The sequence below is a fragment of the Mastigoproctus giganteus genome, chromosome 3, assembly GCF_048544385.1.
Source record: "Mastigoproctus giganteus isolate SK-2022 chromosome 3, ASM4854438v1, whole genome shotgun sequence".
In the NCBI taxonomy this organism is placed as follows: domain Eukaryota; kingdom Metazoa; phylum Arthropoda; class Arachnida; order Uropygi; family Thelyphonidae; genus Mastigoproctus; species Mastigoproctus giganteus.
The window spans coordinates 58083807-58108834 of NC_143577.1; the positions used below are offsets into that span (position 1 = coordinate 58083807).

At 40.5% G+C, this 25028-nt stretch overlaps 1 protein-coding gene across 1 annotated transcript in view; it reads left to right on the forward strand.

Annotated features, from left to right (window-relative positions):
* The window catches only part of LOC150088040 (head-specific guanylate cyclase-like), a 181627-nt gene that overhangs the window by 104943 nt on the left and 51656 nt on the right, over window positions 1–25028 (forward strand). The window contains exons 2-4 of the mRNA XM_090369990.1: window positions 2850–2920; window positions 20104–20237; window positions 23340–24031. Of these exons, the coding sequence (XP_090226116.1) occupies window positions 2850–2920; window positions 20104–20237; window positions 23340–24031 (897 nt within the window). The remainder of the gene's footprint in view (window positions 1–2849; window positions 2921–20103; window positions 20238–23339; window positions 24032–25028) is intronic.

Here is a 25028-nt window from a genome sequence, read left to right on the forward strand (position 1 = left end):
AGAAATTGTTGAAGTTAAACATAAGAAAAGCACCTGGGGTGGATGGGGTCTATCCAGTTATATTAATGGAGGCGGCAAAGCAACTAAGCAAACCCTTAGCCATAATTATGAGAGCATCCTTGGACTCAGGGGAGATCCCCACGGACTGGAGATGTGCAAATGTATCCCCAATTCACAAAGGGGGATCGAAGGGTGACACGAGTAATTACAGACCAGTTAGTTTAACTTCTGTTCCGGGTAAAATAATGGAGTCACTGTTTAAAGATGCATTGCAGGATCATCTAGACAAGACTGCAGCAATAATTCAGACACAGCATGGGTTTGTTAAGGGAAAGCCTTGTCTGACAAATTTGATAGGATATTATGATGTGGTTACAAAGGAACTGGATGCAAAAAATAATTTTGATATCATATATTTGGATTTCAGGAAAGCTTTTGACACTGTTGCACATGGAAGACTATTGTACAAATTGGAGCAGAATGGTATTAAGGGTAAGTTGCTACAATGGATAAAAGGATGGTTAAGTGGGAGAAGACAGAGGGTGGTAATCAATGGGTGCTGCTCTTCGTGGACTAATGTTATTAGTGGAGTCCCACAGAGTTCGGTGTTGAGTCCTCTGTTGTTTTGTATATTTATCAATCATATTGATGAAGGTATATCAGGCTTAATGTCGAAGTTTACAGATGATACAAAGGTTGGCAGGGTTGTTAATGACAGTAATGACAGTGTGCTACTGCAACAGGATCTGGATAATTTGGGCAGATGGGCTAAGAAGTGGCAACTGAAGTTTAACCTTGACAAATGAAAAGTACTGCATATGGGTAGCAATAACTCAAAAGAAACGTACCAACTGTGTGGTACTACACTTAAGGTGGTAGAAAATGAAAGACCTGGGAGTAATTGTGCAGGCAGATATGAAGTTTTCTGAGCAATGCAGACAGGCTGCCAAGGCAGGTCATGGGGTTTTGTCAATGACATATAGGAATTTTGCTAGCAGGGAGAAGGAGGTGATTATCCCTCTGTATAAGGCAACGGTCAGGCCACGCCTTGAGTACTGCGTACAGGTCTGGAGGCCTCATTTTAGGAAGGATGTAGATTTACTTGAGCGTGTACAGAGAATGGCAACAAGATTGGTGAAAGGAATGAAGGGATCCTCTTACCAAGAGAGGCTTAAGTTCTGCAAATTGCAGTGGCTGGAGACTAGGCACCTGCGCGGTGATCTGATTGAGGTGTATAAGGCCTTGAATGGGTTGAGCACGCTGAATTCTGATGGGATCCTTCCACTTGTTCAGATTACGAACCTAAGGGGGCAAAATTCAAATTAAGAAAGGACAGATGTAGAATAGATGTGCGGAAATTTGCTTTAGCCAGCGGGTGGTTAATTGCTGGAATAAACTTTCATCTGTCGTTGTGGAAGTTGACAGGTTAAATAAATTTAAGGAAGAACTGGACAGGCATTTGGAGGGAATGGTGTGTTTTTTTTTTTTTTTTGGCTGATGCTGCATAAGCTCATACACTTGCTTTCTTGCATCACATGCCACTGCCACTACTACTACAACACAGAGAAGCGTTACTGACGAAGCCATTTCGAAACGCCACGTTAATACAATAAGACCTATTGTATATATCCTGTAAATTATATGAATGAATCAAAAAAAAGGCCGTAAAATATTTTAGGTCCTATCAGCATAAAATACAAATGTTTATTTTTATAAACACGCATTCAGTTTCATTTGTATGAACATTGCATTTGTGCAGCATAAAAATCGTCGGTCGCCTCTTTGATTCAACGTATTTGTTACTAATTTCGGGGGAAAGTTTATCGAGTATAAGTCCAACATTCCTAAGAGTGTGAAGGTGATATATCTGTGTATTTTATACTATTCATTCCACTACACCTCCTTCGTAAATAAACGTATGTTGTGCCAGGCCGAGTAAGAAGATTCTTGAATCACTGTCCACACAGAACAGACGACTTCTATCAGAGAAAATATTTCTGATTTAGCTACCTGTTTGCCAAGTCAGGTATTTTCGGTACGGATATTTGAAAAACTCTCGTTCTTCCGTTATGATACGCCTCGAGTACAATTCGTTTCATCGCACAGAGAGAGAGATGAAATTCCTGGATGGACTGTTAGAGATATGAGTAATAGAAAACTTACCAAATAGAGATTTCATAAGAAGATTCCTCGAAATGTTCAGCGTGGCATCTGGAAAGAGTTGCGCAGTTTATCTTCATTTTTCTGGAACGCTTTGGCAAGATAAACGACGGTCAAGAGACGAATCTTTCTTTAGTATATTGAAAGAAAAAGTTACCTCTTAGTAAATGCCTTAGATGTGTGTTTAATGCGCACGCGTGTGTTGCATTTTATGGAAAGCTTTATATATCGTCTATTGAAAACAAAAATGTGCTTCCAAATGTATATTTTAAAGTATCTTTTGAATAATAATACTGGTTTACAGTGTATCTGGAGTTTGAGTAAAAGTATGTGGCACTTATTTATGCATGTTTACTGATTACTAAACCGCATTAAACACACATCTAAGGCATTTACTAAGAGGTAACTTTTTTTTCAAGAAGATATTTAAGAAAAATAGCTAAAAATGTACTATAAATTAATTGTATTAGTTGATAAAAATGAATTAGTATTAGTGCAAGTTGCTCGTAAATAATCAGTGTACATTAACAGCAAGACTGGCAAAGTTATTTTTATTATTTATAGAATATTTGATAGAAGAATTATTGATATTAATATAGTTTATTATAAATAATTATATTAAAATTAAATTTACAATAAATTCAATGATTGTTACTTTAATCAATTCATTATTTATTTTTTTTTTTTAGGCTTCTTTCCTTATTCCAGCTCTTCGGAGAGCTGTATCGGGAAGAAGAAGCGATGCTTGGCAATCCATTACGTAAGTTCCATGCTTAGAAGTGCATATTAAAGATTGTATTCATTGTCGAAATGATTAACTGTTAATTCCTCTCACTGAGTATAAATACTCGATCACACGAGTGACTGAATATAAATAGAAGTTTATTGTTATTATTGCTACATTATTTCTCCTTGATTGGGGGTTCCATCCCGTGATGGGTACTAGTACGAAATGCACAGGGTGGTTGCTATGTCCGGTGTTACTTTTGGTCGAGGAACTGTCTGACTATCCTACAGGTGCTCAGGATTGCGACTTTCTGGAGGTCCTTGTAGGTGTTCTCTGGGAGACCTATTGCTGCTAGGCTGTTATGTAGGATCTTTGGCGCCATACCCGTGGTTGACACGGTGATCGGGATGGTCGATACTTCTTGCATATGCCACATCTCCTTGACCTCATGTCCGTGTATTTCCTGATCTGGGGGGAAACCTTGCTATCTACGCCTGAGACCGACTAACTCAGCTACGGAGTGAAAAAAGCCCATTAACATTCCTCGCGTCATTGACGGGATTCAAACCCGGACCTTTTCCATCCGGTGTGGGGAGGATGGTGACGATATCACTGTGCTACGCGCGCAGACTGTGTCATCTGACACTCCGGACTCCTGGGCTATGCATTTTCTACAGTTCTTGGTGTTGATTACCTGGTCTTGGATGGCGAGCATGAATCCTCCAGTCTCGCGAAAGAGTGTCGCAAGTGCGCCATGCATGGTGGAAGCTATTTTCTCTATGTGGTCTTGGAGGTAATTGTAGTATCTACCATGGACTGTCTTTTTTGTCCATTTAGCTTCGTTTGTTCCATCTGGGCGGGAGGGAACTCCATGCTTAAGGTGAGTGAAGTAGACCACTTGTCTATCTTCCTTATGGCCTGGTAGTGTGCTGCTGTGTTTTTCTGGAAGTAATACTTCAAGTTAGCTATCGCTGTCTTCTGTTGTTTGATGAGGTCATCAAACAACAGAAGATAGCGATGGCTCCCTTCCTCCTCTTTCCGAGCTATTGTCAGTCTTTCCAGGGCTAACTTTGGGTTGTGTTGGCGGCTCTTGGTCATCATTGTCCTTGGTATTAGTCCAATCTAAGATCCCGAATGTTAGCACAGGGACTGCATAGGTGTTTATGAATTTAACTGTGTTCCCTCCGTTTAGTTTTGCTTTGAGCGGGTCTCTGATGGTATTTTTCGGTTAGGCAGACCTTGATCTCTTTGTATTCTAACTGCTGAGCCTACATCATCCCCCGGTATTTGTAGGTCTCTCCTCCTGTAATGGCTTTGATCTCTTTTACCAGTCTGCAGCTGGTAGTTTCGACTAGATGTCCTTGATGCAATTCATTGATCGTGCATTTGTCTAGGCCAAATTGCATCCTGCTGTCGGTGCCGATCTCTTCAATAATCCGAAATAGCTATTGGCGTTGATTCTTGGTTGCGGCATGGAGTTTGATGTCATCCATGTACATCAGGTGAGAGAGTATGTACAGGTTGTTCCTTCCTTCTTTTAGGGTATATCCATACTTGCATTCAACAGAATTGAAGGATTCCTCTCCTGATGGGATCGGTCTGGTTGTGATGTTCTCGACCTTGATGGCAGTACTCCATTTCGTCATGGTAGCTTTCAAGAAGTTTATCGCTCTCGGATTGACTTTGTAGATCCTTAGAGTCTGTATTAGCGAGCTATGAGGCACGGAGACGAAGGCCTGGCTGTAATCGATGTATGCACGCTGTGTACAGGTTGCGGTGCTTCTTGTAGGCTTGCTCTATAACTTTGGTATCAATGGTTAATTGCTCCTTGCATCCATTACTCATCCGCTTGCATCCTTTCTGCTCTTTGGCCATGTCTGCGCCGGTAGCACAGTACTATCGTCACTGTCCTCCCCACACCTGGTGGAAAAGGCCCGGTTCGAATCCCGTCGATCACGTGAGGATCTTTAATGGTCTTTTTTCACTCCGTGGCTGAGTTAGTCTGTCTCAGGCGTAGATAGCAAGGTTTTTCTCCCTAAAAACGAGTTTTTTCCTCCAGTAAAATAGGCAAATCGACCAGAGAACACACGCAATTTACAGGCACAAATCAGGGTTTATGTAATGAATTACGTGTGACCCTAATATAGTAATTTGATTTTTTTTTGTGCTCTTCGGCCATGATGTTCTGGCTCTCTAAGTGGTCTGATATCCTCTTGGTTATGGAGCTGGTCATGACCTTGTACATCGTTAGGAGACAATTTATCGGCTTATATGTCACCGAGGTTCTTGTATCTTGGTCTTAACCTTCAGATGTGTGATTCATGGAGTACGACACTGTAGGATTGTTTCTGGGTGCCTTATCATTCGGGTGAACTGCTCTGCTAGGTGCTTGTGTGCGCAAGTGAGCTTGTACCAGTAGTTGTGGACGTTATCTATTTCTGGAGTTCTTCTTTCTCCCGAATCTCCAATTTTCTCATCTGTTGCATGTCCTTTTTCTTGTTTTTCTTCCGCTCTATTTCTATACAGGGAGCTCGGTTGTTTCGTCTTACGTCACTGCTCCAGAACTCCTGGATCGTCTTCTGCGTGATACGTGTCCCTCTTTTTCGTTTCTTGCTCTTTTCAACTGAATCTTTCAGTTGTTTATTTTCTTCTGGGATTTCTCTTTGTATTGGCATAGTCGCTTGCTGAGTGCGAAGAGGTTCTGTTTCAGTGTGTTTAATTATTTTCCTGTTCTCTGATTTGGTCTCGTGTTTGCTGTGGACGTTGTCTCTCTTGAGTGCTCTTCACTTTTCCAATCATTTTCTTACTCCTATTACCCCGCCGGCATCGGATCAAGTGGCCTATCTTGACGCTTAATTCTTCTATCTTCTGCTGAAATCTTCTTTCCCAAGCTGGCGGTTCCTTGTCTTTTCGTTTCTTCTGTTTCTGGTCTCTCGTTTCTCTTCCATTAATCTTAGTGTCTGCTGTGGGAGCACAGTATATGGCTGTGTGGATGGCCTCCAGTGTCACCGTCGTCGCCAATGTAGTATTATTTGCCGATTGAGGTAGTTTATGACTCTCCACAGGATTCTGTTGGGTCTCTGCTTAGGTATCATGTGGGTGTTTGTGGAATCCATTTCATCCGGTAATTGATTTTATCCAAGATTGCAGGAGCTTCCAGGTTCTTCGTGACGGTGGTCCTTCTCTTGTTCCCTATTAGCTGTCTTGAGTACCTGGGAATCGTTCCAGCCATTTGGTATGTGATCTCGATCTGTACATTGTCATATCTGTCTCTAACTTGGCTATTTCGTAGTCTGTTCGCATGATGAACGTATTCATTTCGATGCTCCACTTCGCTTTTAATTCCTCGTGGGTGGTCACTAGCGCAGGAAGCAATTCCACTTGGTTGGGCTGAATGCTCTTGCCCTTCCGTTGTGGTAGCCATACGGGGGACAGCGCCACTTGCTCCACTCTCTTCTTAGGGAGACGGTTTCGCACTTTTCGAGCCGACCCCTCTCGCTAAGGCCTGAACGCAAGTAACTTGATGCTGCGTTACTCACGATGCAGAATGGTTATTGCTTTTCTTCGACATCATCATCCATTTATGGAGGTGGAGCTGTTTAGTTTCGGTGAACGTTCAGTGGTTGTGTTAGTTCTCGGAAGAGACACCAGATGACGTCATTTTCCGTCTCAGTCATCACTTCGACCTTGTGGGAGGTAAGCCTGCTGAAGCGACTTTCGCAATGGTTATTATTATGCCGATCTTCCAGCGTGATGAAGACGTTATCTTTCTTTTAAGTTGTAAAATGTTACCTTTCTTTTCGGTTGCTACTATCGTTTTATTCTGATAAGTCTGCGTTATTGTCAGATTCTCTGATTCATCCCTCATATTCATTTAAACCTATTATATCATTCATTCTTTCTTCGTCATTTCATTGCTTTCGTTTTATTGATTTTCTTCCTGCTTTCGTTTTATTGATTTTCTTCCTGCTTTCGTTTAGTAGCTAGGCTACAACATTTTCTCTTGATCTGCAGACTTCTTCCTTCTCTTATTAGAAGTGGGAATCTTTGAGACAGGGGAAATAAAGGTTTTAAAGAGAACAAATTGAATTCTTCCTTGGAGAATTTGGCAGCGCTCAAATGCAGCTAAGGCTGATGGCTAGGTGAGTCCTGAGCATCAGCAGTGGATATTGATGAATTCGAATGTGATGGTGACTTTAATGAAGCAGTAACGTCTACTGATGCGTTTGTAGAACGTCTGCAGCACGATTCTGAGAGCGAAAATGAAGTGGTCAGGATGAAATGGATAGACTTCTGTGTTCTGAAATCCAGACTGTGGAAAACTACCGTTGCAATCTTTTCCAATCCTTTTTAAAAGATATCCCTCGTGGCATCTTGTAATTTTCTTAACTGTATACAATTTTAAAGGTCAGGAAAAAAACCGATCCAACGGTTGATGTGTAGATGTTGTTTACTGAAAAAATACATAATTTTTATCTATCTGTTTTAAGCATTTCGATTAAATTTCAGCGTGCACTGTAGCTATCTGAATCTCTTAAGTTTTATCAGCTGATTTACGTTTAAATTCAAAAGTATTCATTTCATTAAATTAACAGTTCATATGTGGCATCTCTCTTCTAAAACTGTGGGGGGAAAGCCGCATATCACCACAAGATGCAAAAGGTCTTTAATGAATGACCTTGGTCACGAAACATAAACTTTTAATAATAAAGTAAAACTAAACATTATCGATAAAATATGGTAACAGACAATCTGAAACAAATTTAAGTTAGAACACTAAAATTTTTTAATGGTAAAGACAGTTTATCGACAAATCAATGCCCTGAAAATCATCCCTTTTTGAAAAACAAAACAAACAAAAAAATTATGATATTGCACTTTTCAAGATATAATGAAAAATGAAACACCTAATATCCTGTACTGGCTTAACTCAGAGATATAGTTCCCGTAGTGTTTCTTCTGAGCCATTGTTCATTATTTACCATATATACACTGAGTGAGCACTAAATTATGACCACCTACCTAATATCCTGCTGGGCCACCATCTGCATGGGTAACAGCCGTTATTCGCCGAGGCATTGATATCCTCAGACATCTAGTAGATGTCTGAGGACATCCGTAGGGATCTGTAGCCATGTGCCTGCAAGGCTTTCCACACTGTTGGAATAAATGACGGTTGCGTGTTCATACACCTCACTTCCCGTTCCAAAACAATTTGGAGATGGGTGATATTTTCACCGTGTTCCTCGAACCACTCGTGCACATTGCGGGCCCGATGACAAGACATTATCGTTTTGGAAGATCCCATTTCTGTTCAGGAAAAAATGCAACATGGCAGGGTGCACATGGTCTCCTAAGAGCTGCCGGTAAGAAAACTAAAAAAAAAAAAAAAATCCTATTATATTAGGGTCACCTGGAAAGTTAGAGAGAGAGAGAGAGAGAGAGAGAGAGAGAGAGAGAGAGAGAGAGAGAGAGAGAGAGAGAGAGAGAATCTTTATTACCCTTCACGGCCATAAAGCCAGGGGCTTACAGTTTCCCAAACTTCCGGGAAAATTGAACAATTATTTAATTATTTACAAAAAGGTAATTTTACAAAGAAAACATTATAATACAAAGGAGAGAACTCATTACGAGAGTTAATCTGATTGAGCTGGCTTAACATCGAGATAAGAGCACCAGCTCAATCAGACAGGAACAGATGCAAGGTACACATCAGTCATTGCTGATTAGTCCTACTCGTCATAATTTTTTTCCGGTAAGTCCGGTCAGCAGCGAATTTGTTGAGGTCGGCGTCCAGTGCCTGGGTTTGCTTGAGCATCTGCTGAGGAAGGAACCTGTCCGAGAGATGGAGTCGTGCTGAATGCGAGTAGAGCTCGGGATTGGCCCTAAGGGCAGCAGGGGGGATCCTCCAGCCACAGGTATCCCAGAATGAAGGTGTTGCCATTATGCCTGTTATCATCTTGACTGTTGCTAGGAGGCGTTGGTCGTCGACTAAGGTGGGAAGCCGTGGAATTCCGAGAGAGTTGGCAAGCTGCGTGGTACGAATCTGAGCTGGAAGGTTGTGCTTCCTGTTGGCCCACTTTAGGAGCCAGAATTCTGTGGCAAAGAGTGGTTTCTTTATTGACGGTGCCGCTGACGCCCAAATTTCAGCAGCATAGAGTAAAGGTGGAAAGATAACTGTTCTTATGTACCTCACAGTTATCTTTTTATCTGTGATATGAATGAGATGTTGTTTTGCTATCCACCGGAGTCTTGAAGCACGTGTGAGGAGCATGTCGATGTGGGCGTTGAATCGAAGTTTTGGGTCGAATACAACGCCCAGATCACGATGGCTGGACACAATTGGGATGAGGGTGTTGCCGACCGAAGGCTGGAGAGAAGAAGGCGTTTGCTTCAATGAATACACCATGAATTCGGACTTAGCAGGATTGATCTTGAGCCCAAACTGGCAGAGGTAAGATGTGACTGTGGTGAGAGTGTTGTTAATTTCCACTTTTACCAGATCTAGGTCTTGACCTGGGATGATGGGAGTGAGTATCTTGATATCGTCCGCATAGCTCAGTAGACATCGAGAATGTGCAACCAGTGGGAAGATAATGGATGAAAATAGAAGGCCCGAAATGACCCCTCCTTGTGGGACTCCTGCGGTGACGGATCTAGTAAGGGTGCGATCTCCTGTATGAAGCTTTATAACTCTGTTATTCAGAAGAGAGGAGAGAAAGCATAATATGTTCCCTGTGATCTGGAAGTGGCATTCCAGGAGAGTGAGAAGTTGGTTTACTTGGACGGCATCAAATGCAGCCTCAAAATATCTAAGTAAGTCACAGCTAGTTCCTGCCTATTCTCCAATGCTGACAAGATAGTATTCGTGGTGGCTAGCAGATTGGTGATCGTTGATCTGTTTGGAAGGGAGTAGTGAATTTGGGCTGGATTACTGGGCAAGATCTGCTTAGTGAGGATGGGAAGTAAGGCCTTCTCCAGGAGCTTCAGCAGGCTGGAGGAGTTGGAGATGGGTCGGAAGTGTTTAGGTTTCGATGGCGACTGAACTTTGGCTAAAGGTTTGATGAGATAGTTTTTCCACTGCTGTGGGAAAATTTTGTTCGAGAGTAACTGGTTGAAGATAATTAAAAGTGGCTGAATAATGTACGGACTTAGGCATTTGAGCATGAATTGGAGAACTCCATCATCACCAGTGGTTGACGAGGCAGGTAGAGAATTGATGGCTACGATCAGCTGTTGTTTTGTAATCTGAATGTTGTTGAACACTTCTTGCTGGATGGGCTCTGTTAGTAGAGCTAGATCTGAGTTTGGCATAGGATTACGGTTAAATCTTGTGACGAAATCGAGCCACAATTCAGGATCAAGTTGTAAAGGAAAATGAGGGTTCACTTTCTTGTATGGGATTTTTCCTTTAGCCAGCTCACGGTTAACGTATAATTTGATTGCCTCGGATTTCAGGCGATTAAATTGAGCCCGTGCCCTTGAATAAACGATACGATCATTGACATTTTGCGACTGTTTCCATGTGCGATGGAGCTGTTGCTTTAGCTGGAAACTCATTTTGAGTTCAGAATTCCACCAAAGTCTTGTATATGGACTGATTGTGATCTTTTTGGAGGCAGCATATTTGGCAACCGTGTTGATCCAGTTTGTGAGAATGTTCACAGCTAGTTCTGGGTCACAAGTCTCTAAGGCCACCCAGGGAATGAGAGAGGCGGCTCTGATGCACTTATCTACGTCAAGTAAGTTGGGGCTAGTGATGTCAACCTTTGTTGTCGTCCTTCTGGCTTCTAATTTGGGGGCTGGCAGATATGCGGTCACATGTATTGGGACATGATCAGAGTCAAATGACGTTTCTGTAATGTAATCAAGGGTACAAGGGAAAGAGGCTAGAACTAGATCTAAGAGGTTATTCCTCCTAGTTGGAGCTTCATTAATAAGTTGTAGGTCAGCACATCTCAAGTGTGCCAGAAGATCCTTTTTCAGATTAGATAGCTGAGGAGGTAAATTGAAATCACCACAAACTAAGTGAGAAGCTGTGGGATGCAGCTGATTGATTAACCAGTTGGAAACTTCAAGGATGACTTGCTGGGACGGCTTTGGGGGTATATACAGCACACAGACGTCAAACGTCACGAAGTTGTATCCTAACGTAACGAGGATTGCTTCATAGTTAGGAGAGTTACTGGATTTATTATCCAATAGCTTGAAAGCGGATTTCTTGTAGAATAATGCGACGCCTCCACCCTTGCGTGCAATCCGAGATGTGAATACGACCCCATAATCAGCTGGGGCAGCTGCCGCTAGGAATTCTTCATCATCATTCAGCCAGGTTTCGGCGATGGCGAGCAGGTCAAAATGTCCGGGGAGCAGAATTTGCTCCATAGTATCAAGCTTGTTCCTAAGACTACGCACATTCTGATAAAAGATGGTGCAAGCAGGTACTCTGGGTACTTTGATACGGATGGGTGGTCTCTGACATGGCACTACTCGATTCAGCGGGGTGTGTCTAGGATTGACGAGCACAGGGATCGGTATCTTGGTGTTCTGTGTCTGTGATTCTGGTTGCGGCAACAAGATCTGGGATTGCTATGAATCAGGGTACCATTGGTGGGAGTCCTTTCCATTACTTCTATGTCGCTGCCCGAGATATGGCATAACTAGAGCTCCAGCAGGCCAGATTTCAGGATTGAAGAGTGCTTCAAAATCTGCATCAGCTACATCGATCTTAAAGGAGGCGTAGGTGGGATATTTCGTGGACAGCTTAGTGACTCTACCGTTCATTTTGAATGCAGCAAGAAGGTTTTCCACATCATCAGCTGTGGTAGCAGGGGAGAGCCTACTAATGAAGACATTACGCATCCGCTTGTCCATCATTCGAGTGTTCGCAATTTGCATCTTGCTGAAGTGCAAATTGGTTCCAATAACTTTAAGATTGGGGCTCAGTTCCTTAAGAGTTGGATTACGGGTCAGTGTTCTTTGTTCTTTTGTTCGTTGGCTTGCAATCATTGCATACGTTGTAGTGTCTCTATGGGTCTTTACATTAGATACAATCGTAGTCCCTGTATAATGTTTACCTCTCACGTTGTTTGAGGTGGAGCCACAATTGCGATTTACTTCCGCGGAAAAAGTATTATCCGGTCTCGAGCGAGGGGACCCCATATGTGAGTTTTGTGATCGCGAAAAGGTGCAATTTGGCAGGTTTTGCTCCTGATGACTTCTCTGGATCTTCTGGGAGGCAGTATTTCCAGAGTATTCGCTGGCATCTGCTGTGATTTCAGGGCACACAACTTCAGACTCACATGTTGTAAGAATGGGGGATGGAGAGGAGTCATGTGATAATAAAGATGGGGTGGTTTGGGTAGGAACTCTCGGTTTCGCATGAACGTGTCCGTCCGGAGGATGCTGCTCATGATGGTTAGTTTGAAGAGCAAGATCACAAACAGAGTGCTTCAGGTCATCAAAGTTTTTTCCCAACACCTCCAATGTTTTGTGCATGCATTCATTTTGTTCTCGTAGTCGCTTGTTTTCAAGCAGTAGGTCTGCGAGGATATTATTAATTGGGGATAGCTTCTTACATAGAGTTGTCTCGATATTTGTGAGGAGCGAGACAAAGAGTGGACTGTGTTCGAGTGATGCTTGATTAAATATTGCCGAGATCTCTGTTGATAGGATGTTATCCTGTTGGGAACTACTTGATTTTTGCATGATAAGATTTTGTTCTGCCAGTAATGAGTCAGGGGTCAATTCCACATGTGAATCTGATGATCTCAGTTGTTCCGTGTCTACTTCAGGTGCGGGTTGGGTCCTGTGCTCAAGTGAATCCGAAATTTGGTTAGCGTCATTGTTAGAAGTTTCACCAGTTGTTCCTAGTGACTGCATATAATTTTCTCCCTTACAGGGGGGACACTGCCATACTTTCCGTCGCTGCTTCCCGAGCCTCTTTAGGTCCAACGCGAGACATTCGCTTCCGTATGTCTTGAGACAGGAAGTACATTCTATAACTACGTCCGGAACAATGCCACAAATTACGCAGTTTTCATTATTTGGGTGATCTTGCTTTAAAGGCATTTTCAGATTTTAGGCGCAGATAAAGGATTACGAGTGGGTTGAAAAAGAGTTTACAATTGTGTTTAGTAGTCAAAGTAAAAGTGGTCTGTTGAGAGCGTTGTCCAGGCAAAAGCTGACAATTTTCAAAACTTCGTTGCCAGGCAAATAGCAGACAAATAATCAAACGCTTGATTGCCAAGTTTCTTCCAGCTTGTTGCCGAAGGCAGTCTCATAAGTAGAGCGGGAGCGTAAATAGGTCGGAGTTTTAAACGTCCTGCAATACGGGGGGTCGACTGGCGAATAACTCCAAACACAATGCAACTGCTTGACCTTGTGATACAGTACTGTAGTGGGCAAGAGTTAGTGAGCAGTGAAGGCTAGTAACCAAGGAGTTAACATCCGGGCATTGAGACAAGCAAAGGCGGCAAATATGAATACAGTACAGGCAAGAAAAAAATCACGTAAAAAACAATAATTACCTAAAGATTCATGGTATTCATCTTCACCAAGGATGCAGGATAACTTAGGAAGTCACTATACGAACATATTACTCAGACTCGCTAAAAAAATACATTAAACACTGAAAATTTGAGGAGCTCAAGATTAGGCAGCCGTCACACCGACGCGCACGCGGTGTTACTTTCAACTATCCATGTTCGTTGTCTGAAAATTGCGTAATGGTGTGAAAAAGACTCAAAAATTCTTCGGGTCATTCACGGGATTCGAACTCAAGTCTTTTCCACCCCGTTTGGGAAGGACTGCAATTACATCAACTGTGCTACCCGCGAAGGTTAAGAAACAATGAAATTATGTTAAAGCGTCAATCAATAGTGGAGCTGTTAAAATTGACAAATCTCACAAAAACCTGGGATTAATATGGGTGAAAAATCTTCTATCTCAAGGGTAGAATCCTATCCTGAAGCGTGGGGAATCAGACAGGAATTAATGGGATCACAACTACTAAACTCACTCTTAATTATGTTCAATAATGCTTATTGCCTAGGCCCCGGGTGCCAAGCGTTATAGTGATCAAGAGATTTCCGAATGATTCATAGAACGTTTACTCAAAGCCACAGTTCTTCTTCAGTTTGAAAAGATTTTACGTTCTCGTTAAGCATTAACAAACTTAGTCTTACGAATTGTAAGCAAGTTTAAGAAAGGTAAATCACCTTTCTTTCTTTTTCCTTTAGACTAACACTAACTTTTATACCGCTTGGTCACTCTAGCGGCACTGCTCCTCCTCCCCGTGGCGGGGCCGGTAACCTGGGAGAAGAAATCCACTCTCCCAGGGCTGAAAGAAGCAAAGATGGAAAACAGTTCATTTCCACCTTTAGAGCCATCGAGCTCAAGACTAGCAAATGACAATGAAAATGACTACTCTCAACTGAAGAGTTTGAAAACAACACCTAAAGAGGAGCTACCAGCCCTCCTCATATTGCACTCTCTATCAGATCAGCCAGGAGCATATTATCACCCTTTCTAGTGCAGAAATGCATTGAGTCTGCTGCTGGTTCACTTAAATCAGTAAGGCGACTTCAATCAGGTGATCTTCTAGTGCATACAAAGCGCACACGCCGTACACAATACCCTTCACGGCTACAAGCCAGGGGTTGTAGCCGTGAAGGGTATTTCTAATAGAGACCAATTCTAATAGACACTATCAACCTCAACATTCTGTGAAGCTATTAAAGCTCACACCCTTTGGAGGACACCAAATAAAACTTATTCCCCATGTCACACTAAACTCCTCTAAGGAAGTAATCATAGAATGTGACTTATTACTTGTATCAGAGGAGGAAATTGTCCAAGAATTACACGGTCAAAAAGTCATCCAAGCAAGGAGAATCATGACCCGAAAAGACGGTACTCTCGTTCCAACAAGAGTATAATTTAACTTCTAACTTACCAACATCTGTGAAAGCAGGCTACCTGCATTGCTGTGTCCAACCATACATTCCGAATCACATCAGGTGCTATAAATTACAAAAATACGAACACTCCCAGACTGCATGTCGAGGCGAGACAATATGTCCTAACTGCGGGACAAAAGATCGTAACCAATCTGATTGTTCCACTACCACTCCGCATTGCCCAAATTGTAAGGGTAACCACCCAGCTTTCTCAAAAACAAGTGAATAATGAAAGCAAGGGAAAAAAATTCAAAAATATAAAGTATAGAACAAAGTGACATACTCAGAGGCAAGAAGATATATAATCAAAACAGAGACAAAGCGAACATATGCTACAGCAGCTCAACCATTACAGTCTGTAGGGATCCAAAGTGAAGTATCGGTTCCTCCGAATGTATCAATTGCGAACTGGGAACGTTCGTTGCTTTCTATTTCAAAACAGTGTCCTACACAAAAACAAGCAAGCAGTCCAGTAATACCCCAATCACAATACCAACAGATGTTTCCTCAACAATAAAACCAAAAGTAACAGAAATCACGAAACCACAATCATCCACCACTGGAATGGACATCGACGAACATCATGATTCAGAAGATACCATTTTAGAATTACATGCAACCGATGAGATGGATGTGATCCGCCCCGTCTTTCCTAAAAAAGATAAAACAAAATTGATGATACAAGCAAGCTATAACTAAAAAACAGTCAGAACCTAAAACAACACAGAAAGCCACATAATGGAAAAAATCCTTCAGTGGAATTGCAGAGGCTTTCGGAATACAAAAGACGATTTGCAGGATCTAATCGATAGGTATGTACCAGCTGGCATAGCCTTACAGGAAACTCTTCTAAATTCACGAGTGTGTCCTACCGTCAAAAATTATACCATCTTTAGACGAAATAGGAGTATTGACACGCCAGCTCATGGAGGGTGGCTATTATTGTCAGAAATAACATTCCATCCAATCATGTTTCTCTTCAGACTCCTTTTAAAGTAGTAGCAATGCGCATTGTAATTGGTATCACCATTATAATAGCTTCTATATATCTCCCTCCTAATTTCGCTTTCTCCTCAGATGAATTAGAACACCTAGTAGATTAGCTGCCATCTCCGTTCTGTTTACTGAGTGACTTCAATGCTCATCATCCGCTATGGGGATCTACTAAAATTGATAAAAGGGATAAAATAATAGAATCGCTCTCTGTTAAACACTGGTGAACCCACCTATGTCCATTTTTCTACAGGATCCATGACTGCAATAGACCTTTCAATCTGTTCTCCCTCCATATATGCCAATATGGCGTGGTCAGTTCTCGATAACCCGCTAAACAGAATCATCTACAGATTCTTTGTAATATTCAAACACAAGTAAACTTGTCTCCATTGCAGCGATCCACTTGGAAATTCCGTAAGGGAAACTGGCATGAATATTCCTCCCTAATCTAGTTTGATGATGAGATAGTACAGTCCCAGCCCATAGATAGTGTCACCGATCGTATAGCGAATCAGATATTACAAGCTGAAAATTCTGCAATACTTAAATCTTTGCCTGGGAAACGCAAACAGATCAGTTACTGGTGGAATCAGAATGCACACATGCTAAACAGACAAAAAATCGAGCTTGAAATTTGTTTCGCAAATTCTCTACAACTGCTAATTTTATTAACTTTAAAAGACTCAAGGCCAAATTCCATAAAATAAGAAGAAAAGCAAAGAAAGATGTCTGGATAAGCTTTGCTTCCACCATAAACAAAGACATAGACAACAGACTCATCTGGAAGAAAATTCAAGCACCGAACGGTAAATCCGTGCAGTCTCCAGCCTGAATCCTGAACTGGAAAGGGCAGGAATTGTCCTCTTTAACAGAAATAGCAAACGCATTAGCTGAGTCATTCGCCAGTATATCAGCAGTATCCACATTCAGCCAAACCTTCCAAAAAATTAAGGCATCTGCAGAACAACACAGGCCCCTCCGTAGTCAGGTGGGAAGGAGCAGCAGTGCGTAGCACACGCTTCTTGATTAGACCGGGGTTCGAGCCCGTCACCACCAAATATGGAGGATGCGGAAAGGTCAGGGAATGACTACCGCATATCCCGGAGCAATATGGCCTTAGTTACTAATGCTCCTAAAACCAAATAACAAACAAACAAACAACAGAACAACATGAAATAAATGTTTATACTAAAGCATCCTACCCGTATAATCAGCCATTCACACTAAAGGAACTTTTGGAGTCTCTCAATAAAACATCAAGTACTGCTGCCGGCCCGGATGGAGTATGCTGTATAAATGTTAAAAAAGTTAAATAACAAAGCAATAAGTTCCCTACTGAAATTCTACAATCGAATATATTTAGAAAATACTTATCCGCACTCATGGCGTCACTCAATTGTACTGGCTTTTCCGAAGCCAGGTATGGATCATACAATACCGAATAATTACAGGCCGATATCGATACTAGCTGTTTAGGCAAAGTCTTAAAAAATATGGTTTACAGGCAGCTAACGTGGTTTCTGGAAACAAACAATCTTCTAAACCGAAACCAGTATGGATTTCGGAAAAACCACTCAACCTTAGATGTGATGATTAAAGCAGAAGCAAACACCCGAAATGCTTTCATCAGGAGACAACATCTAGTTAAGGTCAATCTCGACATTGAAAAAGCTTTTGATACCACTTGGAGATATGGTATGCTCCAGGACCTACGTTTCCTTTGAATTGAGGGGGCAGTTACCCCAATTTATACAAAACTTCCTACACTACAGAACGTTTTTAGGTCAGGTACAGGAACAATGTATCCAAATCATTTGAACACGAGGAGGGTGTGCCGCAGGGCTCCATCCTGAGTACAGCACTATTCACAATAAGAATTATAAATATGACACAAGACATACCAAAAACAGTTGAATCGTATATGTTCGCCGATGACCTCATTATCTCTTGTCAGTCACAAACTATGAATGCCATTGAAAGGCAACTTCAACTATCCATAGCCAGAATAGAATTGTGGGCGCAACGGAATGCTATTCATTAGCAAAAAATAAATCGGCTGCAATTCATTTCTATAAAATACGAAAATTACATCCAGATCCTGAAATATATTTAAAGTACAATCTGATTCCTCTTACCAACAATTTTCGTTTATTGGGTTTATATCTAGACAGTAAACTTAATTTTTCCAATCACATAGCCTATCTTAGAACGGCCTGTCTAAAGAAAATAATCATCTTAAGAGCTGTCTCTTCTAACTCTTGGGGTGCTGATAGACACTCACTCTCACATCTTTATAAAACCTTAATCCGGTCCCGCTTAGATTATGGGTCACATGTCTATGACTCTGCAACAAACAGTTCCTTGTTGCGTCTGAATACTTTTCAACATAGTGCCCTAAGGATAGCCACAGGAGCTTTCAGAACGTCTCCAGTCCACAGCCTGTATATTGATGCAAATTAACCCCCATTGGACCTCAGACGAAAATCCTTACTATGTAGCTATGCTGCAAAAATTAAAAGTATTCCATCCCATGCTTGCTGGGAATACCTGTTTGACCCTCAGTATGTAATGCTATACCGTAATAAACCTAATTAAAACCGTCCTGCGGGTATTAGATTGCAAAAACTGATGCTTAGTTGGAATATTAATCTCCAGCTTATCCTTGAAGACGTTGCTCCTCCTGAGCATCCCTGGATTCAATACTCACCTCTCTGTGATAATTTCTTTCTGAGATGGAGAAAAGGTTCCCTGCCAAACAACTTCCAGCAGCTGCATGAAGCCTACGTCTTAGAAAACGCAGAGAAATTTCATATTTATACAGATGGCTCCAAAATAGATGAAGCTGTAGGTGCTGAAGCAATTTCTTCTACTTTTTCAATAGCTGTGTCCCTTCGTACAGAATGCAGTATATATACTGCAGAACTGTATGCAATAAAACTAGCTCTTGACAATGTAACCAAGCAGCAATGCAAGCAAAGCAAGCTCTTATATACACCGATTCCTTAAGTGCCGTCACTGCCATTCAATCTACTACTTCTTCCCAACATCCCATTATGAAACAGATACGGTCTCAATTATACCAATATCAAACATCCAACCAGTTGGCCACCTTCTGCTGGATCCCTGGGCATGTCGGCATCCCAGTTAATGAAAGTCTAGATCGTGCTGCTAAACATTCTAACAGTGGATCATTCTACCATCTGAAAGTCCCATACACTGATTATAAATCCATTGTTAAAACAGCACGTGATCTGTGGCAAACACAAACGAATAATAAATTATTTCAGCTTAAAAAAGAACCTCAGTTGTGGACTTCTAGTTTCAGGAAAAGCAGACGAGAAGAAGTAATTTTGGCAAGACTCCGTATTGGTCACGCTTATACAACTCATTTGTTCTTGCTTATGGGTGAAAACCCACCTCAATGTCCTTTCTGTCAAACTCAGCTAACAATCAAATATATTCTAATAGAATGCCCTAAATACTGAAGTAACCGGAAATCCAGTTTTTATTCACTGTCCAATCTGCATAAACCTTTAACTTTACCACACATACTTGGCAATAATGAAAATTTTGAAGCACTGTTTAGATACTTGAAAGGTGAAATCCAACTTATATTCTTGGTGAATAACTGTCAGGGATTTTTGTAAACTAAAATACAGTATATTTGCGAGGTATATATATATATAATTTCATAGAACAGTAGTAGTGCCGGATTTGAAACTGTCGAAGGCTTTATGTTTAGAAATGTTGTATTCAGTTGGCTTTTTCCGTTCAGCAACACTGGACCTTGAATAATGTATCAAGAAGATTCTTCGTTGTGGTCGATCTCCTATTAATGATTGTATGAAGGTCTGCTATCGTCTTGTGGATTTGTTTTTCAAACATTATTATGTTACGAATAGGTTAACTGTAAATAACGCCCTAAAGACAAGCTTTTGGTTCAACGAGTAATTAATATAAAGACACAGTTAGACATATTTTTTTTCGATATGAAGTTAGCATATAGTAATCCTGATATTCCAGAGTTGATCCACAACTTGCAAAATCACTTCGGTATGACAGGAATGTTGTTAACAGTGCAAAGATCCATATCGACTATAATGTGGTCATTGTGACTCGTTGTGATCTCAGATGGTCCACGTTCATCGAATGCTCCACACGTATATTTTTTCAATCTGTTCTGGCGATCACACATTGTTTAATTATTCACTTGCGGCATTGTGGATTTTTATTTTTCATATATATTTGTTTCTTTATTAGGGAGAACATCGGCCTGGATGCCCTCAATCTGGATGACGTGGAAACTATGGAGATTTGGATCGTCCCACAGGAAACTGTCAATAAGCAGGAGGAAGCACTGGCTGAGATTATTTCTCAAGCTAGTATAAGTCTTGGTACGTGTTGCCATATTTTTATTATAGAATTGCTAAAATAAGCTATAAACAATAAAGCGTGAAGTCTAGACTTGATGTTTGAAATATGACTCTTAAAATCGTCGGTCGACTTATGCAAAATGCTTAAAATCTATCGCAAATATGGGAGCGATATTACACATTTAAAATCTTGTTTAAAAATTTAAAGCACTCATTCATAAGATTATAAACAGATTAGATTAAACAATAAAATTCGATATACAGTAATGATGCTAATACAATCTACCAAAAACATGGTACGTATCCACATCTTCACTATCGGATAACAAAATGTCTCTTATAATATCCTCTTCAATTTCAATAAAGATTTCGTCATACGCACCCCACTCATTATCCGACACATACGATAAATAACCATTCTGCCACAAAAATCATCTTCTACGTCATCCATGGAATTTGATATACCGCATTGAGCATATCCCAAACAAATAAACTAGATTCATTTCATAATGAACCAGACCGCCTATTCCAAACGATATCAAAAATATTTTTGATAATCGGGTGCTCTTTGTCTTTATCTGGATGGATATTTCCTCACCATTCTTTCGAGCGGTAATGTACCACATTGTTCTTCACGAAGACCCCGTTGATTATGTGGGTTAGATGAACTTGTCACCCTACCTCATGAACTTAAGGTAGTCAACCTAACAAACACCTTTAACGTCAAGCTCTTCAACATCATGCAAACATTCCAGAAAATACAAAACTGCATTTATGCCAACTTCTTGACTCAGACAAATATGATTATGACTCTTCATCAATGACCCTCTCAGGAATTTTTGTTGAAAAGGGTCCATTTGTATTTTGTGCGAGTCCAAAAAACAAACCAAGAATCAGTCAAAGAAGAAAGCCTAATCCTTCCGTCAATATAGATAAAGCCTTTATTAAGTTATTCTATTAATTGAGGGAGGGAAGGTTTATTATTTGAGTTCAGTTAGTTTGTGTAATAGTTAAGCTTTGCTTTTTGTATACTCTATGTAGTTTTCATCAGTAAAGCCGTAGTAGTTTGGAAAAAGAAAAATAAAGAAAGAAAAATGAAACTAAGGGAGAGCAAAGGAATGGGAACTATAGACCAAACTTCATGCTTTGAAACACGTTCAGAATTCGCAGCAGCGGATATTCTAGAAAACGGAGTAGTCCCTAATGTACATGTGATTTTTCAAAACAAAATGTAATGGCCCTCGTAGAGAAATGCGCTCCCAAAACTCTAATATCCTCTGTCATAGCATTTCTTGCTACATTAGGGTTGTAGGTTGCTCTAAGCAGAAAGAACCTTTAAGGGAATCATGAATCTCAGTTCTGGTGAAACTCGTTTCCAAAACTTTGTTGAAATCCAGTTTTCAGTTGCAATTTTTGTAGGTAATACATCTTAATGAAAAGAGCAGCACGTTTTAGGTGAAGCTATACATTTTTTAAATCTCATGTTGGAAGAATCACAGTTTTAAATTCTAAAAGCATTTGATGATTTTTATTTTTAATTGGCGTAATTAAATATGGTTGTTTCCGAAGTCAGAGTTCCTCCAGGCTTGGCGACTTCAGGTCGTCAACAGCGGTATCGAGGGAATTTTCCCTCTAAGTGGGCTTAAGGGATTAACTGGCTAAGAATATTGCGACTATTTAGCCGATACGAAAGCGATCGACCATTCTGGGCTAAGGTATGAAGGTGAACTGTACACAACTGCAGAAAGTTTTATTCGCTTGACGACATTATCAATATAGAAACGCGATAAATAACACTACATTGGAGAAGTGCGAGAATGAAAGCATCAATTGATCAATCATTTGATTAGGATACCTATGATGTGTAATACGTACAGAGGAACAACTTTTAAATGCTTTATTTTTTATTCTTTAATTGAGGAGTACAAAATTCCATGACTGCACACAATTTTGTGCATTCGACAATGAGAAAATATGTGGCTATACCTAATTTTACACACAGACTGGAATCCAATTAATATCAAAAGTTTAACAAATTATAGTGGTTATGGTCACTGTCTGCATCGTATGGGTTCTATCTAGACAGAAGGAATTTTTATGTGCTTTTTTTCACGTTATGGTCGCAGTAGCCGGTTTTGGACGAGGGTGATGGAGGAAAAATCGAAGTTTCTGGAAGAGAAAACCACGCTACCCTCGCCTAACTGAGCCACGTTGTAAAAAAGACCCTTACAAATTCAACACGTCATCGACAAGACTCGAGTCTATTCCACCCGGCGTGGGAGAGGACGGTGATTTTACCAACTGTGCTACCCACGAGGGCAGATTACTTGTAATTTATAATATACCAATGCCTCATGGCCCAATTATAATGGACATTTTCAGCAATGCAATTTTCTGAATGATTTTAGTCTTTTGCTTTGTTAATTTAAATGTATTTTTGAAATATACTATATTGCCAAAAGTAACCGGATACACGCATGTTTCAAAGGACAGCACGTGTTTCATTCATGTTTCATCGTATCGAAAACCGTGTGTCGTCGTTCCATTATACAGCTTTTCAACTCTTTAAGATGGATTGGAACCAAACAAGCCGATGTGTGCGTTGCGCGCTTTGATGTTTGGTTTGTGTGCTGCAAATCTTCCTTAAAATCCAGTGCAATGCAGATCTCTATGTAACGTCCTTGTACTCATGTCAATTCCTGCGCCTCACCTCACCCAAACTCCTGATTAACGGTGTTCTATGAGGACACTGAAAAGAGAGCGATCAGATCTCGCATTTGTCAAATTTTTCTGAGCGCCCTCTTTTTGTTCATTTTTAAGTCTATCCAAAAGTTTTCTGGTTGTAGCAATACCATGACATTTCCATTTGGTGAATACGTTAGCCTCCGTTTATCTGGAGTGCAGCAATTTCGCTGCAATGGAATGAACAGATTGATTGCTAATATTGACATCCTGTGATGACTTCTAACGTAGTTTGCTGTTATCTATTCATGACACGAGGATGGCGAGCATGATTCATTTTACCCAGTACCCAGGGGTATCCGGCTACTTTTGGCAATATAGCGTAATATTTTAGAACTTAAAATTTAGAATCTAATTTCAAAATGTTTTTACGTTATTTAGGGGTTGCAGAGTCGCTTTTGTTAGAAGAGGTAGGGGAATATCATGCATCCTTCTGTCTTGAGATGTATGGCAGGGCTCTTCTTTTCTTGGGAGGTACTCTGGTGGACTTCTTTCGTAGTATTGAAAGTCTTCAAGACGTTATGATGCACTGCTATGACGACCAGTTTACAGAACTGTTGAATGTGAACGCTGAAAATGAAGACCTTCTTCTGGAATATTCCACTCAGAGGACTTATATGGGATACGTGTTTGTCGGAATCCTGAAGCAGTTGTCATCGGAAGTGTTCGGCCAGAACATCACGGTAATATTGTGTCGACAACGAACTCAGGGTTTCCGTTATGTAGTGCAGGTGGTGAACAATCTCAAAAGACGGAGTATTCACGAAAAGTCTGAAAGGTACGCCAAAAATCTCTCAACCCATCCCTCTGATCTTGAAGTATCGGTGGCCACGTTTTGCAAAGCTTTTCCGTTTCATTTTATATGTGACAAACAGTTGCGGATAATCCAGGTTGGAAATGGACTTATGCGCGTGCTAGGGAGGAAAAGAAACATCCACGGAACGTACGTGTGGAAATATTTCGATTTTAAGCAACCTAAAGTGAAAATGGACTTCGAAGACATTGTGAATAAAACGAATGTGACTTTTTTACTTGTTGTTAATGAAGCCAGCAGGGAGTACGAGCAAATTAAGGTAGGGCACGCTTCTTATTCAAATTATGTCAAATAATTATAAGAGCAGTTAATTATTTCTGCTTATTTAAATTGCTAACTGTTTCGTTGTGATTCCAGCAGTGGATAGGAGTTTACCACTAAGTCAATGTGAAAATTTCTTAGTAAATCGGTATCCTTCAATTGTCTTTGAAGGAATGGCTAGAAAATGCAGTTAGTAATGCAGCACTAAACAACCATCTTGGTTTTATTTTATAATAAAACTATCAAGTTGTAACTGGTTAATTACCTGCTGTACTGTATTCTTGTTCACAAGTTGGTTACTCAACAGGACTTGACCAGCAGGCATTTCATGTTGCACGCGATCTGTTTGTATCTAAGTGCTGGATTTTCCTTGAGATCTGGGCTACTTATCTTCAAAATTGCACATTATCCAGTCTACTATTTGCTCATGCTTTTAGGTAGCTCTCGTGTTTGTAGTAAGTGCTCTTTTATTGATCTTTAGTTTTTGCATTAATTAATTTCTATACTATTGAATTTTTTTTAGTTGAAATAAATCTCTCTCTTTTCTGTTTTATTTGAGCTGAAGAAGTATCATAACTTTCCACTGTCTGTGGTATTTCTGTTTATTTTTAAAGTACGGTTTCAGATTGTGTTTGGAATGAGAAGACAGTCTAACCAGTTTGGATGTTGACTCTGCTTTTAGTCGATTCAGCCATTTTATTAGTAGAATGATGGCATCCTGTATACCTTGGGAAATATTTCAAGAGCTGAAAACATTTTTTTTTTCTGAAGGAATTTTATTTATGATATTATTTTTGTGATTTCCTACAGTAAATTGCTGCTTTCAGCTATACATTTCTGTGATTAGATTTAAATGTAATATTGCCGCTCTGTTTTTCTTGAAGTGGAAGATCAGAATAAACAAGATCAAGCCGATTTTCTCTGGTAAAAGTAATGTTGATTTTTTAGCTCCTAGAATTAATAAGGAGTTGGGCAGCATTTTTAAGAAATATTTG